The 16771-nt window shown below is 40.1% G+C and overlaps 1 protein-coding gene across 1 annotated transcript; it reads right to left on the reverse strand.

Annotated features, from left to right (window-relative positions):
- Positions 1-1403: 1403 nt before the first annotated feature.
- Positions 1404-9699, reverse strand: alkbh7 (alkB homolog 7). Its single transcript, XM_061973388.2, has 4 exons — positions 9316-9699; positions 3353-3526; positions 3158-3282; positions 1404-3081 (listed from the first exon to the last, which is right to left on the reverse strand). Exons 1-4 carry the CDS (start codon positions 9583-9585, stop codon positions 2961-2963), a joined length of 690 nt encoding a protein of 229 aa, XP_061829372.1. The 5' UTR covers positions 9586-9699; the 3' UTR covers positions 1404-2960.
- Positions 9700-16771: the final 7072 nt, after the last annotated feature.

Consider the following 16771-nt stretch of genomic DNA (forward strand, 5'->3'; position numbering starts at 1 on the left):
TTTGAATGCCAAGTACATGTTCAACTTGAACAACGAGCACATATGGTTCCATTGTTGGTTCAGTACAGTGCAAGCCTTTACAGGTCCTAAAGTGTAATATTCAGTCTTTGAATCGCCGCTGCCCCCTACGGGTTATTGTGTGAAAACTGAAAAGATTGTTGGGTGAATACTCCCACATTTTTCAACCATTCCATCAAAACATTGCACTTATTTGAGCTGATTGTTTTTATGTCCAAAATATTTGTAGTTATCCTGGATTACCTGCATTTTTGTAACACATATTCTCTACTCAAACTAACATCAAAATGCTCCTTGATAATGACTCAACTCCACTGAACAAAAATATAAACGCAACACTTTTGTTTTTGCTCTCATTTTTCATGAGTTGAACTCAAATATCTAAAACTTTAACTCTATACACAAAATACATAGTTCTCTCAAATATTGTTCACAAATCCAAATCTGTGTAAGTGAGCATTTCTTGTTTGCCAATATAATCCATCCCACCTCACAGGTGTGGCATATCAAAATGCTGATTAAACAGCATGATTATTGGACAGGTGTGCCTTAGGCTGCCCACAATAAAAGGCTATTCTGAAATGTGCAGTTTTATCACACAGCACAATGCCAGAGATGTCGCAAGTTTGAGGGAGTGTGCAGTTGGTATGCTGACTGCAGGAATGTCCAGCAGAGCTGCTGCTCGTGAATTGAATGTTCATTTCTCTACCATGAGCCGTCTCCAAAAGCATTTCAGAGAATTTGGCAGTACATCCAACCGGCCTCACAACCGCAGACCACGTGTGACCACACCAGCCCAGGACCTTTACATCCAGCAGGTGCACCTCCATGATCGTCTGAGATCAGCCAGCTGGACAGCTGCTGCAATAATTGGTTTGCATAAAATTATTTCTGCACAAACTGTGAGAAACCGTTTAAGGGAATTGTGTTGCACTGTGTGTGGCAAATGATGGTCACACCAGATACTAATTGTTTCTTGGACCCCCCCCCCAATAAAGCAAAACTTCACATTTCAGAATGGCCTTTTATTGTCGGCAGCCTAAGGCACACTTGTGCAATAATCATGCTGTTTAATCAGCATCTTGATATGCCACACCTGTGAGGTGGGATGGATTATCTTGGCAAAGAAGAAATACTCACCAACACAGATTTAGACAGATTTGTGAACAATATTTGAGAGGAATAGGTATTTTGTGTACCGGTATATAGTAAACATTTTAGATTTTGGCTTTCAACTCATAATAAAGCGGAGCAAAAACAAAAGTTACCGTATTTTTCGGAGCAGTCGAAAATGCATAATAAAGAAGGAAAAAAACATAAGTCGCATTTTTTGGGGAAATTTATTTGATAAAACCCAACACCAAGAATAATTTAAAATAAATAAAGAATAGTGAACAACAGGCTGAATAAGTGTACGTTATATGAGGCATAAATAACCAACTGAGAACGTGCCTGGTATGTTAACGTAACATATTATGGTAAGAGTCATTTAAATAACTATAAACATATAGAACATGCTATACGTTTACCAAACAATCTGTCACTCCTAATCGCTAAATCCCATGACATCTTATACGTCTAGTCTCTTACGTGAATGAGCTAAATAATATTTGATATTTTACGGTAATGTGTTAATAATTTCACACATAAGTCACTCCTGAGTAAAAGTCGTATAACTGCGACTTATAGTCCGAAAAATACAGTAATATTTTGTTCAGTATAGATAGCATGCTAGCTTCTAAACTAATTGTTGCTGGTATAGGCCTCAATCAAATACATCAATTGATGCATGTTAACTGTTAGCATGTTAACGTTAATATTCTAGCTTTTTAGCTAATTTTGCAGGTATAAACTTCAAATATTTACTTCACGCATACCAACTTTGCAAGTATGCTCTAAAGTGAAATATGTTCAACTTTTAGTTAGTGTATCCATTTTTTCCAAAACCTTTAAGTACCGGTAGTAAATCTATTATTATTGTGCTAGCTGTTGTTTTGCTCATTTTGCAGGTATTGGCACAGAAGTCATACTTTGTTACTTGATGCTATCTGGCTAATGTGCCAACTGTTAGCATTTTTGTTACGTCTTTTAAGCGTTCACATGCAATTTCTACTGAAATTGCATTTTCTAGTGCAGAAATTCTCAAACTGTGGTACGTGCACCACTAGTGGTATGCCAAAGATGGTGGACGTCTTTGGAGGTGGGAGGAAGCTGGAGTACCCGTAGAGAACCCACGCAGTCAGGGGGAGAACATGCAAACTCCACACAAAGACCCCGAGCCTGGGAATTGTGCTGCCCGCATAGGTGAGATTTTTTTTTTTCCAGTTTTGACATCAGCTGATATCTGCACACATGGGATAGATTTAACCGAAGATCTTAGCCGGAGGTTGGCATTGTCGTCTGACAATGTAGTCAATAAGTTCCTTATTTTTCTCTATCCTCTATCCACAATTTCCCTTGTGGATCAATAAAGTTTGTCTAAGTCTAAGTTGTGGGGCAGACTGGCTCGTACCAATTCTAAGACAAAGTAGCATATTGTTTGAGCTTAATCTGTCATTACTCTGAATGGAATCGCTAAAAACTACAACATATATGGCGGGGGAGATGACACTGTCGAAGTGGAGGCACGTAAATAAGACACATCCTGAAGACACAATCAAAAAGCCGCTTGAAAACGGTCTCTAAAACATAATTTATGCAACATTTTGACCAAAGAACCACCATTACATGTTATGTAGACCACAAGGAAGTGTTTTATATTTAGAAAAAATCATAATATGACCCCTTTTATTAATTGAAAAGGAATCTGTTCATGATTCATGAAAATATTGACTGATACCTTCAATAATATGGAACTGGCTATGTTCTCAGATGTCCATAAATTAATAAAAAGTGCTGATACACCAGTTTCAACAAATTATTTAGGTGAGTTATTGTTGCTTTTATCCCGGAAGGTTTCGACAAATAACAGAAATTCTGCGCTGTCGAGGCACTTTCTCTCCGTTAAACACTGACTCTTCATCTTTAAGGATCTCGTGAGTGAAGTCATACCTGGCCTGGTCCCTGTAGTGAGAGTTAATAAAGCCGTTATTAGTTCCATAAAAACAGAGTAGGATCGCGGCTGCTTTTCATGTTAAACCTGAGAATATAGAGGGAGCGTCGGGGCAGCAGCAGGTCCAGCCACTCACTGGGAGTGTCTCCTTTGACCAGGCGCATGACACAATCTGACAGCAGACTCAACCCAGTGATGGTGCTGCCACAGAACTGGTAAGAAAACAAGAGCACATATGTTATTCATTCGTGTTGATGTGAATTTAATCTAAGGATGACTTACTTTGACACTGTCAATGTGAGGTTTGATGTAGCCGGTCTTGTCCAGATCGAGGACGTGTACAGGTCCGAGGAGAGAGCTACCAGCCGCAAACGCGCCAGACCGGACCCGATTCAAGATATTCTGACATTCTGTCCCCCACGTCACACGCTCGGTTTCTCTGTATCCATGAATGGCCTGAATGAGAGGAGGTAAGAGTGACTCAGTTATAATCATGATGCAAATATACTTTTTGAGAATATGAACATAAAAACAATGTCATTTTAACATTTAAAGAAACAAGACTACATAAAACCCTTAAAAGTACAACATCGCAATGACTAGAACTATAGTTTGTTTGAAGAATCAAAAAGGTGACTTCTTCGCAAGCCAGTCAGACCACAGACCCATTGAAATGAATACATAGGAAACAAATTATTCAATTTATTTCATATACAAAACACAATTAACAGAGTAAAAAAAATATTTTGTTTTTATTACGGCTGTGCCATCCATCAATCCGTATCGGTTATTACACTTAATGTTATTTAATGTGGGCAGCACGGTGGAAGAGGGGTTAGTGCATGTGCCTCACAATACGAAGGTCCTGAGTAGTCCTGAGTTCAATCCCGGGCTCGGGATCTTTCTGTGTGGAGTTTGCATGTTCTACCCGTGACTGCGTGGGTTCCCTCCGGGTACTCATGCCTCCTCACACCTCCAAAGACATGCACCTGGGGATAGGTTGATTGGCAACACTAAATTGGCCCTAGTGTGTGAATGTGAGTGTGAATGTTGTCTGTCTATCTGTGTTGGCCCTGTGATGAGTTGGCGACTTGTCCAGGGTGTACCCCGCCTTCCGCCCGAATGCAGCTGAGATAGAACCTCACCCCGAAAGGGAAAAGCGGTAGAAAATGGATGGATGGCTTATTAATGCAGATCACAAACACTGATGCTCTCTGGCTGACAAGCGGCTAGCAGCTAATTATGTGTCTCCATACACAGTGTGGAGCCGCTCCCCCAACCTGATAATAATCACCTCATTACGGAAAATTAACTGCCTTTCTTAGTATCTTAAGTAGCATTATCATTGGAGGACAAGATTAAACATGTTGCACGCCGAGAAAAAGCCAGAAGCAAGCATGCCAATAGCGAAGATAACCAATCCAATCCACTTTACTTATATAGCACATTTAAACAACAAAAAAGTTTCCAAAGTGCTGCACAACAATATTAAAAACAATATTCAAATATTATCCTTAGCTTCACCAATGACTGAATAAAAACAAAAAATAAATAAATATAAAATAAATATAAAATAAATATAAAAATAAATATGATTAAAAACGATTTTAAATGGTAAAACCAATTAAAACAATAAATAGAAATCAACATTTTAAAAACACAGGACAACAGAGGACCACACAACTCACGTAGCGTTAAAAGCCAAAGAATAAAAGTGGGTCTTAAGACGTGACCTAAAACACTCCACTGTGGGAGCAGTTCGAACATGGAGGGGCAGAGTGTTCCAGAGCTTAGGGCCGACCACAGCTGGAGCTGGCTCTCGGACGTCAGAGTGCGCGCAGGAGGGTAAATTTGGATGAGGTCCGAGATATACTGAGGTGCCAGTCCATGTAAAGCTTTAAAAGCAAACAGCAAACCTAGCTTGAAACAACACCAATAATTGTGATTAGTAAACTTAGTGGGACCATGGTACAGCAGAAAGTAAGAAGTTGTTAAGAGGAAATTAACAAGTAGATTAAGATCTCGAGAGAGAATAATATAACAACAATTGTTGGTGTGTCAGCATTGTGACAGTCAGTACACGACATGTGGAGGGTGGATTGATCCATAAATTGGTAGTGTTGATAACAAGTGTAGTGTCAGTATATGATCGATACTAGAGAGATCGGATCGATCTTTTACTCAGTGGCCTAGTGGTTAGAGTGTCCGCCCTGAGATCGGTAGGTTGTGAGTTCAAATCCCGGCCGAGTCATACCAAAGACTATAAAAATGGGACCCATTAACTCCCTGCTTGGCACTCAGCATCAAGGGTTGGAATTGGGGGTTAAATCACCAAAAATGATTCCCGGGCGCGGCCACCGCTGCTGCCCACTGCTCCCCTCACCTCCCAGGGGGTGATCAAGGGTGATGGGTCAAATGCAGAGAATAATCTCGCCACACCTAGTGTGTGTGTGTGACAATCATTGGTACTTTAACTTTTAACTTTTAACTTTTAATTTTCTCAAAATCATTTCTTGTTGATTTTGTGTGATGTTCACAAACTCAGGAATAATTCCCTGGACACAGGATGACTTTAAGGTCAACAATCAAAGTGTTTTAATGTGTCGATAGTAGCTTTTGCTTCTTTTTTTTTTGTTATTGTGTACTATCGACTTTGTTTTGCGCAAACAGTTGTATTGTAAGTAGAATAAGGAAATAGTTAAAATATTGTGTTGACATTGTTCAACTGTCAATAGCACTCACCACACATGTACAGTATTGGTACAGTTAGTTCAATATTGGTACCAGCTGATCTCACTCATGGGTGATCGGAAACCTTGTTTGCAACATCCCTAGTTTCTAATGTACATAAACGAACATGACTTACCTGTCGCCACCTGTAGCGGCCGATTTAAAAGTGAAATTTGTTTTCTTGTTCTCATATCGGTGACAGCTGTGGTGTTTACGCCAGAAAGTTTTATGTCTACAACAAAGCAAAGCAGAAGGCTCCTCGTTTTGATTTGTTCTTTAACTTGCTCATGATTCACATTGTGGTTTGGAGGCCAACTCTTCTCTCTACCTCAGGGATGTCAAACTCATTTTAGATCGGGGGCCACATGGACAAAAATCTACTCCCAAGTGGGCCGGACTGGTAAAATCATGGCACGATAACTTAAAAATAAAGACAACTTCAGATTGTTTTCTTTGTTTAAAAATAGAACAAGCACATTCTGAAAATGTACAAGTCATAATGTTGTTGTTGTTTTTTTTACACTTACATGTTGCGGTTAATAATATTCTATCTTTATTCGTCGTTATTTATACTTTCTGAATAAATGATGTGATAATGTTCATCAGTAAACTCATTGGTGTTCATTTTCAATGTATCAAGATAAAAAAAATATATCAAAATCAAAATATAGGATGTTATTTATTCATAATTCCTCCTCCACCGAATTTCACACTCGGCACAATACAGTCCGAAATGTAGCGTTCTCCTGGCAACCTCCAAACCCAGACTCGTCCATCAGATTGCCAGATGGAAAAGTGTGATTGATCACTCCAGAGAAGGCGTCTCCACTGCTCTCGAGTCTAGTAGCAACGTGCTTTACACCACTGCATCCGACACTTTGCATTGGACTTGGTGATGTATGGCTTAGATGCAGTTACACGGCCATGGAAACCCATTCCATGAAGCTCTCTGCGTACTGTACGTGGGCTAATTGGACGGTCACATTAAGTTTTGGGCTCTGTAGCAACTGACTGTGCAGAAAGTCGGCAACCTCTTTGCACTATGCGCTTCAGCATCCGCTGACCCCTCTCTGTCAGTTTACGTGGCCTACCACTTCGTGGCTGAGTTGCTGTTGTTCCCAAACTCTTCCTTTTTCTTATAATAAAGCCGAGAGTTGACTTTGGAATATTTAGGAGGGAGGAAATTTCACGACTGGATTTGTTGCAAAGGTGGCATCCTATGACAGTTCCACGCTGGAAATCACTGAGCTCCTGAGAGCGGCCCATTCTTTCACAAATGTTTGTAGAAACAGTCTCCATGTCTAAGTGCTTGATTATATACACCTGTGGCCGGGCCAAGTGATTAGGACACCTGATTCTGATCACTTGGATAGCTGGCCAAATACTTTTGGCAATATAGTGTATGTGGCATCATTTCATGGACCACTGTACAGGAAAGGACAGAGCAGGCTGTACTTCTGAGGAGGCTGCGCTTCTTCAACATCTGTAAAAAACTCTTGTGGATGTACTACCAGTCTGTGGTTGCTAGTGTTCTGTACTACAGCGTAGTGTGCTGGGGGGGCAGTACATCTAAGAAGGACAGCTCCAGACTGGAGAAACTGATCAGGCGGGCCGGTTCTACGATCGGAATAAAACTGGACTCACTGGTGACGGTGGCAGAGAAGAGGACTGTGGAAAAACTAGTGAGCATCCTGGATGATGCCAGTCACCCTCTGCATACCGTTATCAGTAACCAGAGGAGCCTGTTCAGTGCTAGACTGCTTCATTCCAAGTGCAGGACTAATAGACTAAAAAACTCCTTTGTCCCACATGCCATTAGACTGTACAACTCCTCTCTGGAGGGGAGGGGGGTACTAGGATGACAGGGGATGCAAAACAATAACAGTGCAATACTTTTTCATAACATGGTCACTACTGCCTGTTTCTCTTGTTATATTCTTATTTTACTGTTATATTTGTATTCTCATAGTTGCTTTTTATTTTTATTCTTATTGTAATATTTCTCTATTTTGTTTCCATTTATACCCCAATTATTTACTTTTTAAATTATATCTCAATTCTGTACACTGCTGCTGGAATTTTAATTTTCCTGAGGGATCTCTCCTGAAGGAATCAATAAAGTACTATCTATCTATCTATCTATCTATTTCATTCAAAAATTTCAGGTGAATTTTTATACTTAGCAAACTCATCCCGCGGGCCGGATAAAACCTGTTTGCGGGCCTTATCCGGCCCGCGGGCCATACGTTTGACACCCCTGCTCTACCTGTATCTAATTACCCGTCGCCAGATTTGACCGCTGATTGGTCAGTTGCTGCATGCTGTCAATCATTGATTGATTAAGACTTTTATTAGTAGATTGCACAGTATAATACATATTCCGTACAATTGACCACTAAATGGTAACACCCGAATAAGTTTTTCAACTTGTTTGAGTCGGGGTCCACGTTAATCAATTTATGGTACAAATATATACTATCAGCATAATACAGTCATCACACAAGTTAATCATCAGAGTATATACATTGAATTATTTACATTATTTACAATCCGGGGAGTGGGACATGGAGGGGGTTGGGGCGGGGGGTTAGGTTTGGTTGATATCAGCACTTCAGTCATCAACAATTATATCATCTGAGAAATAGACATTGAAACAGTGTAGGTCTGACTTGGTAGGATATGTACAGCGAGCAGAGAACATAGTGAGCTCAGAAAGCATAAGAACAAATATATACATTTGATTATTTACATTTGATTATTTACAATCCGGGGAGGTGGGATGTGGTGGGGGGAGAGTGTTAGTCAAGGGTTGTAGTTGCCTGGATGTGTTCTTTTAGTGCGGTTTTGAAGGAGGATAGAGATGCACTTTCTTTTACACCTTTGGGAGTGCATTCCATATTGATGTGGCACAGTGAGTTAAGACCTTTGTTAGATCAGAATCTGGGTTTAACGTGGTTTGTGGAGCCCCCCCTGGTGTTGTGGTTATGGCGGTCATTTACGTTATGGAAGTAGTTTGACATGTACTTCGGTATCAGGGAGGTGTAGCGGATTTTATAGACTAGGCTCAGTGCAAGTTGTTTTGTTTTATTGATTGATTGAAGCTTTTATTAGCTTTTACTCATTGCAGTGAAGCAGCTGATTCATTGATTGATTGAAACTGTTATTAGTAGAATAAAGTTGATTTGATTTGATTTGATTGTACAGTACAGTACATATTCCGTACAATTGACCACTAAATGGTAACACCCGAATACGTTTTTCAACTTGTTTAAGTCGGGGTGCACGTTAATCAATCCATGTTGAGCCGCAGAGCCAATCAATTAGCTTGTGGGCGATCTAAGTAAAACAGGCAGCTTGAATATAGCGCAGTGCTTCTCAATTATTACAAAATACGCTCTGAGAAGTCAAATGGTGCACTGTCCCTTTAAATAATTAGGCGCCAAACTTGTTAATCAAGTGACCCTTGACCTCCGAATAGTAAAACTATTCATACAAAGCTATGGTTTACAACTTACGTCATCCCAATGATTAAATTCGTAGCGTTTCTTCTTCAAACCAGGTTCCAGTTCCCGCAGAAGAGCGTCCTCCTCCTCCTGGGTGATGAAGCCCGTCCTCACCTCCACCTGTGACCCGAGCCTTCGCACTATCTCCCGGCTTGACCCGACTATCAGCGCCGCGTCCCCCGGAGCTGTCAAGTCGACACAGGACGAACCCAGGTAACGACCGTAACTTTTTAAAACACGACGACTATGGGCGTATTTCGCCGTAACACGCAACAGTTTCATTCTCTTGTCCGAAATACTGCCTTCGAGCAGTTACATGAAACAGTGTTTTATTTATTTGCGTGCTAAACTCAACCAGCTATGTAGGAAGCCATATTGAAAACACAATACATTGTGGGTAATGTAGTCAGCGTTGGAAGCAAAGCTTGCTTCCTTTTCACATGATGCTGCAGTTTCTAACTATAAACACGTGGGGTCAGTAAAATCATGATTTTTGTTCTCCCACTCGTGTTTTCTTGAGTCACAGGACATACATACAGTTCCATCCATCCATCCATTTTTCTACCGCTTGTCCCTTTCAGGGTCGCCCTAGTGTTTGAATGTGAGTGTGAATGTTGTCTGTCTATCTGTGTTGGCCCTGTGATGAGGTGGTGACTTGTCCAGGGTGTACCCCGTCTTCCGCAACCTCAGCTGCATTTGGGCGGAAGGCGGGGTACCGTGCTGCCCATGCATACAGTTGTGTAACTTAAAAAAAAGCCTAATGGACATTTTTGGAAAATAGACTGATTCAAGCTACAACTATAAACACTAGCAGATGCTTAAATCAATACTTAAAAGAAAAGCTTATGTTATTGACCAACCCATCTGTAGAAATGACAGTTGAAATAGTACATCATGCCGAAAACACCAAACTTCTAATCCTCAAACATTGAACATTACCTATAGTAGTACATTGTCATTGAAAAATACATCAAGTACTATTGAATCATCTGTATGCATAACACAAAACACTTTGTTTAGATCCGTATGTAGTGGGAAATTATGGAAGGGCCATCAATATGAGTCAGTTTAAGAAACAGTACAACCTTTTTATGTTTACAAGGTACAAGACAATTCTGACAAATGATTTAGCTCAGCGGTTCTTAACCTGGGTTCGATCGAACCCTAGAGGTTCGGCGGAGGTCAAGACACACCCGACTCATCGTGTAAATAAAAACGTCTCCCTATCGGCGCATTACGGATACTGCAACAGCAGAAGTCAGACTGATTTGCAGGTGTGTAATTTGTTGTGAGTTTATGCACTGTGTTGGTTTTGTTCTTTGAATAAGGTGGATGTTCATGCACGGGTCATTTTATGCACCAGTAATAAAACATGGTAACACTTTAGTATGGGGAACATATTTACCATTAATTAGTTGCTTATTAACATGCAAATTAGTAACATATTGGCTCTTAACTAGTCATTATTAAGTACTTATTAATGCCTTATTCGACATGGCCTTATTATAACCCTAACCCTCTAACCCTGGTCCTAACCCTCTAACCTTAACCAAAAAACTCAAAATTAAGTCTTTGTTACTTAGAATATGTTCCCCATACTAAAGTGTTACCAAAAACATATAACTTTGTCTTGAATTTGAAAAAAAATTTTTTTTTTTATTTTTCACTAAAGAAGGGTTCGGTGAATGCGCATATGAAACTGGTGGGGTTCGGTACCTCCAACAAGGTTAAGAACCACTGATTTAGCTGTTATCTTGAATTCATCCATTTATCATTGTTTAATGAAACCCATAGTTTGATGTCATTTCCTGAACTAATACATGTATTATCATTTAGTTAGTATATTGTACATTCTCTATGTATTCCTTCATTATATAATGCTTCTGTCTATTTTTGCTGCACTAATTACTGCACTAATTATATAATATAATATAAGCAATTCATCTATTATTATCACGCATGATTGGTTCTTTTAATTTCCTTGTTATATGACATATCAGGGGTGTGGAAGTGGGGCAGGGGGGGGGGGCGTTATCAATCAATCAAAGTTTATTTTATAGCCCTAAATCACAAGTGTCTCAAAGGTCTGTACAAGCAACAACGTCATCCTCGGTTCAGATCCCACATCAGGGCAAGAAAAAACTCAACCCAATGGGATACAATGAGAACCCTTGGAGGGGACCGCAGATGTGGGATGCCAACTGATGGGATGTTTATGTTTTACCATTTAGATGAAAAAATAATCATAATCCTTGCGAAAGGTTTAAAAAAAAAAAAAAAGTGGCGGCATACGAGTGTCTTTTTGTGTTTTTAATTGCCATCTCCGGGTCTAAGTTGACCAACTTCTCGTTTTATGTCCACAACCTTTTACCATCCAGATGAAAGGCATGATTTATAATCTCAAATTAACTTTCCCTAACTCACAGACGATCCAACAACTCACCGGCTGATGATGTCATTAATCAGAATCAGAATCAGAAATACTTTAATAATCCCCAAGGGGAAATTTAAGATTTTCAGCACAATCCCATTCAAGAGCAGACAAACATTACAGGGAGACAGAACAGGATCGCTGATGGGTCTGCCAACTTCCGGCGCCCCTTACAAAAATGGTGAGAAACAGGTAAACGCTAGGGGGGGTTTGAGGGGGCAAGGAAAAAACCTCATAGCCATAGCACCCATAAACATGTGTAAGAGGGAAACATCAAAGAAGGACATTAAAGACATTAAAAGAGCAGAGCTGATGCAACCAGCCACTTCTACACACAGCCACAAAAGTAAAACAACAACAACAACAACAAAAATATACACTGTGGTGGCCTCTGCGGTGTTCCAATCCATTGTCTGCTGGGGTGGTGGGAGCATGGCCAGGGACAGGAGCAGACCCAACAAAGCAACCAAGAGAGCCGACTCCACCCTCGGCCGCCCACCAACTCTCGGCCAATGTCCAGTCCGCATGGATGAGCGAGGATACGTCCAAGGAGACCGAGGTGTATATATTATAGCAGCACAGGCTAGTTACCGCTCTGTGATCAATGCGCGACTAAAAGTAGGTCCTTAATGTTGGTGCTTATAATAACAATATCGCTAATACTTGGTTAATAATCCCATCACAAAATGTAAATGGAGTAATGTTGGTACTTTTTGGATGTTTATTTTTGTGATTTTTATGGGCGCAATGACATCATGGCTCCCATTTTTCTTTTCTTTTTTCATTTATTTATTTATTTCAGGCAATGACATAAAAAAAAAGAATTAAAAAAAAAAAGTACAAAGTTGACAACACATAATAACATAAATTAATATAGTGCAAAAGGTAATGTATTGTATATAATGCATGATTGTCCAGTTTTGCCTGAAACGGAGTGGGAAGAAGATCATTTATTTAATTCAGTGATTATTCACATGAGTTTCACTGTTACTTTGTTCAAGGATTATAATACAGATGTTGTATCATAGTGGCATTACCACAGGTAACACTGTAACAATAATTTGTATCAACAATGTAGGAATAATGAATATACCAACAATGGTAATAGACAAAATACCAACAATGGTAATAGACAACATAGCAATAATGGTAAGGAAACATTGAGCACATGTTAACACTTTGAGACAGAGTACAACAGCAGGTCAAATTAAAGACCCTCATCTCTATATTTGAACCAGACCCCATGTTTGTATAATAGTTTAAATCGATTAATAGTTTGGCATTGCTTGTGTTGTAAGTCCAGTTTGTTCCATAGTTTTACTCCGCATACAGACACACAAAAACGTTTACGAGTGGTTTGAGCTCTCGGCAATGAGAAATATCCAAAGCCTCTCAAGTTATGAGCCTGCACTCGTCTTATAAAAAAACGTTGTAGATTAGGCGGCAATAATTTGTTAAATGCTTTATATAAGATTATTAATGAATGATTATTATGTTTAACAAGGTCATCAAATATGAGCAACTTTGATTGCATAAACAGATTATGAGTATGTTCTAAATAACCAACCATTAACTCCATTGTTAGCTGACTTTTATTTACGTTTATTTATGAGTTAGAGTGCATAAAAAAATATGTTTTCCTATCTCTCATAAGAATTGTGAATGATAGACAAAATTTAACAAAAGTGCCGTTCCCCTTTAAAACAGATGAGGGGGGCTATCGGGGTCTTGTGCATAGAGGCCCATAATTTGGTGCTATAGGCCTGTGATTCCTATATTTGCAAAGGCTGAATTTTTGATCCAGTATTGAGATTGGATATAATTAAACTGCGCGGGTGTACCTGAAGAAGTGAGTACATTACAGCTTGTTGGTACATTATACAAACCCCGTTTCCATATGAGTTGGGAAATTGTGTTAGATGTAAATATAAACGGAATACAATGATTTGCAAATCCTTTTCAACCCATATTCAATTGAATGCACTACAAAGACAAGATACTTGATGTTCAAACTCATAAACTTTATTTTTTTTTGCAAATAATAATTAACTTAGAATTTCATGGCTGCGACACGTGCCAAAGTAGTTGGGAAAGGGCATGTTCACCACTGTGTTACATCACCTTTTCTTTTAACAACACTCAAACGATTGGGAACTGAAGAAACTAATTGTTGAAGCTTTGAAAGTGGAATTCTTTCCCATTCTTGTTTTATGTAGAGCTTCAGTCGTTCAACAGGCCGGGGTCTCCGCTGTCGTATTTTACGCTTCATAATGCGCCACACATTTTCGATGGGAGACAGGTCTGGACTGCAGGCGAGGCCAAGAAAGTACCCGCACTCTTTTTCTACGAAGCCATGCTGTTGTAACACGTGCTGAATGTGGCTTGGCATTGTCTTGCTGAAATAAGCAGGGGCGTCCATGAAAAAGACGGCGCTTAGATGGCAGCATATGTTGTTCCAAAACCTGTATGTACCTTTCAGCATTAATGGTGCCTTCACAGATGTGTAAGTTACCCATGCCTTGGGCACTAATGCACCCCTATACCATCACAGATGCTGGCTTTTGAACTTTGCGTCGATAACAGTCTGGATGGTTCGCTTCCCCTTTGGTCCGGATGACACGATGTCGAATATTTCCAAAAACAATTTGAAATGTGGACTCGTCAGACCACAGAACACTTTTCCACTTTGCATGAGTCCATCTTAGATGATCTCGGGCCCAGAGAAGCCGGCGGCGTTTCTGGATGTTGTTGAGAAATGGCTTTTGCTTTGCATAGTAGAGCTTTAACTTGCACTTACAGATGTAGCGACCAACTGTATTTAGTGACAGTGGTTTTCTGAAGTGTTCCTGAGCCCATGTGGTGATATCCTTTAGAGATTGATGTCGGTTTTTGATACAGTGCCGTCTGAGGGATCGAAGGTCACGGTCATTCAATGTTGGTTTCCGGCCATGCCGCTTACGTGGAGTGATTTCTCCAGATTCTCTGAACCTTTTGATGATATTATGGACCGTAGATGTTGAAATCCCTAAATTTCTTGCAATTGCACTTTGAGAAACGTTGTTCTTAAACTGTTTGACTATTTGCTCACGCAGTTGTGGACAAAGGGGTGTACCTCGCCCCATCCTTTCTTGTGAAAGACTGAGCATTTTTTGGGAAGCTGTTTTTATACCCAATCATGGCACCCACCTGTTCCCAATTAGCCTGCACACCTGTGGGATGTTCCAAATAAGTGTTTTATGAGCATTCCTCAACTTTATCAGTATTTATTGCCACATTTCCCAACTTCTTTGTCACAAGTTGCTGGCATCAACTTCTAAAGTTAATGATTATTTGCAAAAAAAAAAATGTTTTTTAGTTTGAACATCAAATATGTTGTCTTTGTAGCATATTCAACTGAATATGGGTTGAAAATGATTTGCAAATCATTGTATTCCGTTTATATTTACATCTAACACAGTTTCCCAACTCATATGGAAACGGGGTTTGTATTTATATCCATCCATTTTCTAACGCTTGTCCCTTTCGGGGTCGCGGGGGGTGCTGGAGCCTATCTCAGCTGCATTCGGGCGGTAATTGTTTATAATTCATAGTGTTTTTTTTTATGCAAGCAAGTTGTTCAGCAAAACATCATGCATGTGTAAGTTTGCAAGGTGTGTGTGTGTGTGTGTGCGTGCGTGTGCGTGCGTGTGTGCGTGCGTGCGTGCGTGCGTGCGTGCGTGTGTTTGGTAAGCTTGTTAGATAAAGTGGTGACTTCATCCTCACTAAAGATTCCCTAAGAAAAAAAAGCAGACAAAACATTGGCCTACTTACCAGTCAGGGCAGTTACCCTCTCTCTGCTCACTCCTGTTTCCAGGCTAAACTTCAAATGCTGCGATACAAAATCAAAGACAATGATTAATAATAAGACCGTAGCAGACCATATATCATTTTTTTTAATTTATTTTTTTGCCAAGAAACCAGCATGAGATTGATGCGGTTTGGCTTGGTTTAGTAATAAGAGATGGCAAAAAAATGCATTATGCTCATCGACGTCCCACTGGGGTGAGTTTTTCCTTGCCCTTATGTGGGCTTTGTACCGAGGATGTCGTTGTGGCTTGTGCAGCCCTTTGAGACACTTGTGATTTAGGGCTATATAAATAAAGATTGATTGATTGATTGATTGATTATGGTATACATCCATGTTCAAACACATGTTCATGGCATGCACTGTACATGGATGATGAGTGCTCCCTTTGCGGGCCTGCTGGTGGTCTCGGTCAGTGAGCATCCACAATAAATCTTATACCCCCACTCTTAATACACACTTGCAATTGATGTGGCGCCCATTTCTTTGTTAGATGCCATGCTAGTACTGCCCCCAGTCTTGCCCCCGTCGTCCTGTATTTTTTCATAGCCCAACAGAAGAACATTGATATGACGGCTCGCATTATTAACAAGATGTTCATGCGTTGCAAAAAGCTTTTGCCTCTAAACAAACTTCCTGTTGAATATGCATAAATGAACGCAGACTACAGTTATATGTTTTTAATGTTAGTTGTATTTTCTGATGTGCAGAGGTATACGTCTCAAATCCACAACGGATGGAGCAGGTTCAGCAGGGGCGTAGTGCACTACAAGCATCCGAGCATTGAATTATTCAGTCTTATGAATCATTGACTCACGACACTCCTTTTTAGGCCCTCTCATCACATCTCCAGACACACAACTAGCTACCCACCATTTTAACATCTGGTCAAGAAACAATATACATTTATTTTTGTGAGTGTCACTTTGTTTTTGTTTGCATCTCACGACTGGCCCTCAACAAATGTTTATTTGTCTCTTATTAAGGCAAGGGAGTGTATGTTTTGTAGTTGACGTTACAATATGGACCAAAGTATCCATCCATCCGACTGTCCGACTGCATGCCCTTGTGTTGGGGTCATGGAGCCTCTCACAGTCGGAAGCTGTGCTTAAATGGACACAAAGCTCAACGATCGCTTTGCTTTCTGGCGTATCAGATGGACGTTTAAGGTCGTGCTGCTATTGATTGGAGTT

The sequence above is a fragment of the Nerophis lumbriciformis genome, linkage group LG22, assembly GCF_033978685.3.
Source record: "Nerophis lumbriciformis linkage group LG22, RoL_Nlum_v2.1, whole genome shotgun sequence".
NCBI classification, from domain to species: Eukaryota; Metazoa; Chordata; class Actinopteri; order Syngnathiformes; family Syngnathidae; genus Nerophis; species Nerophis lumbriciformis.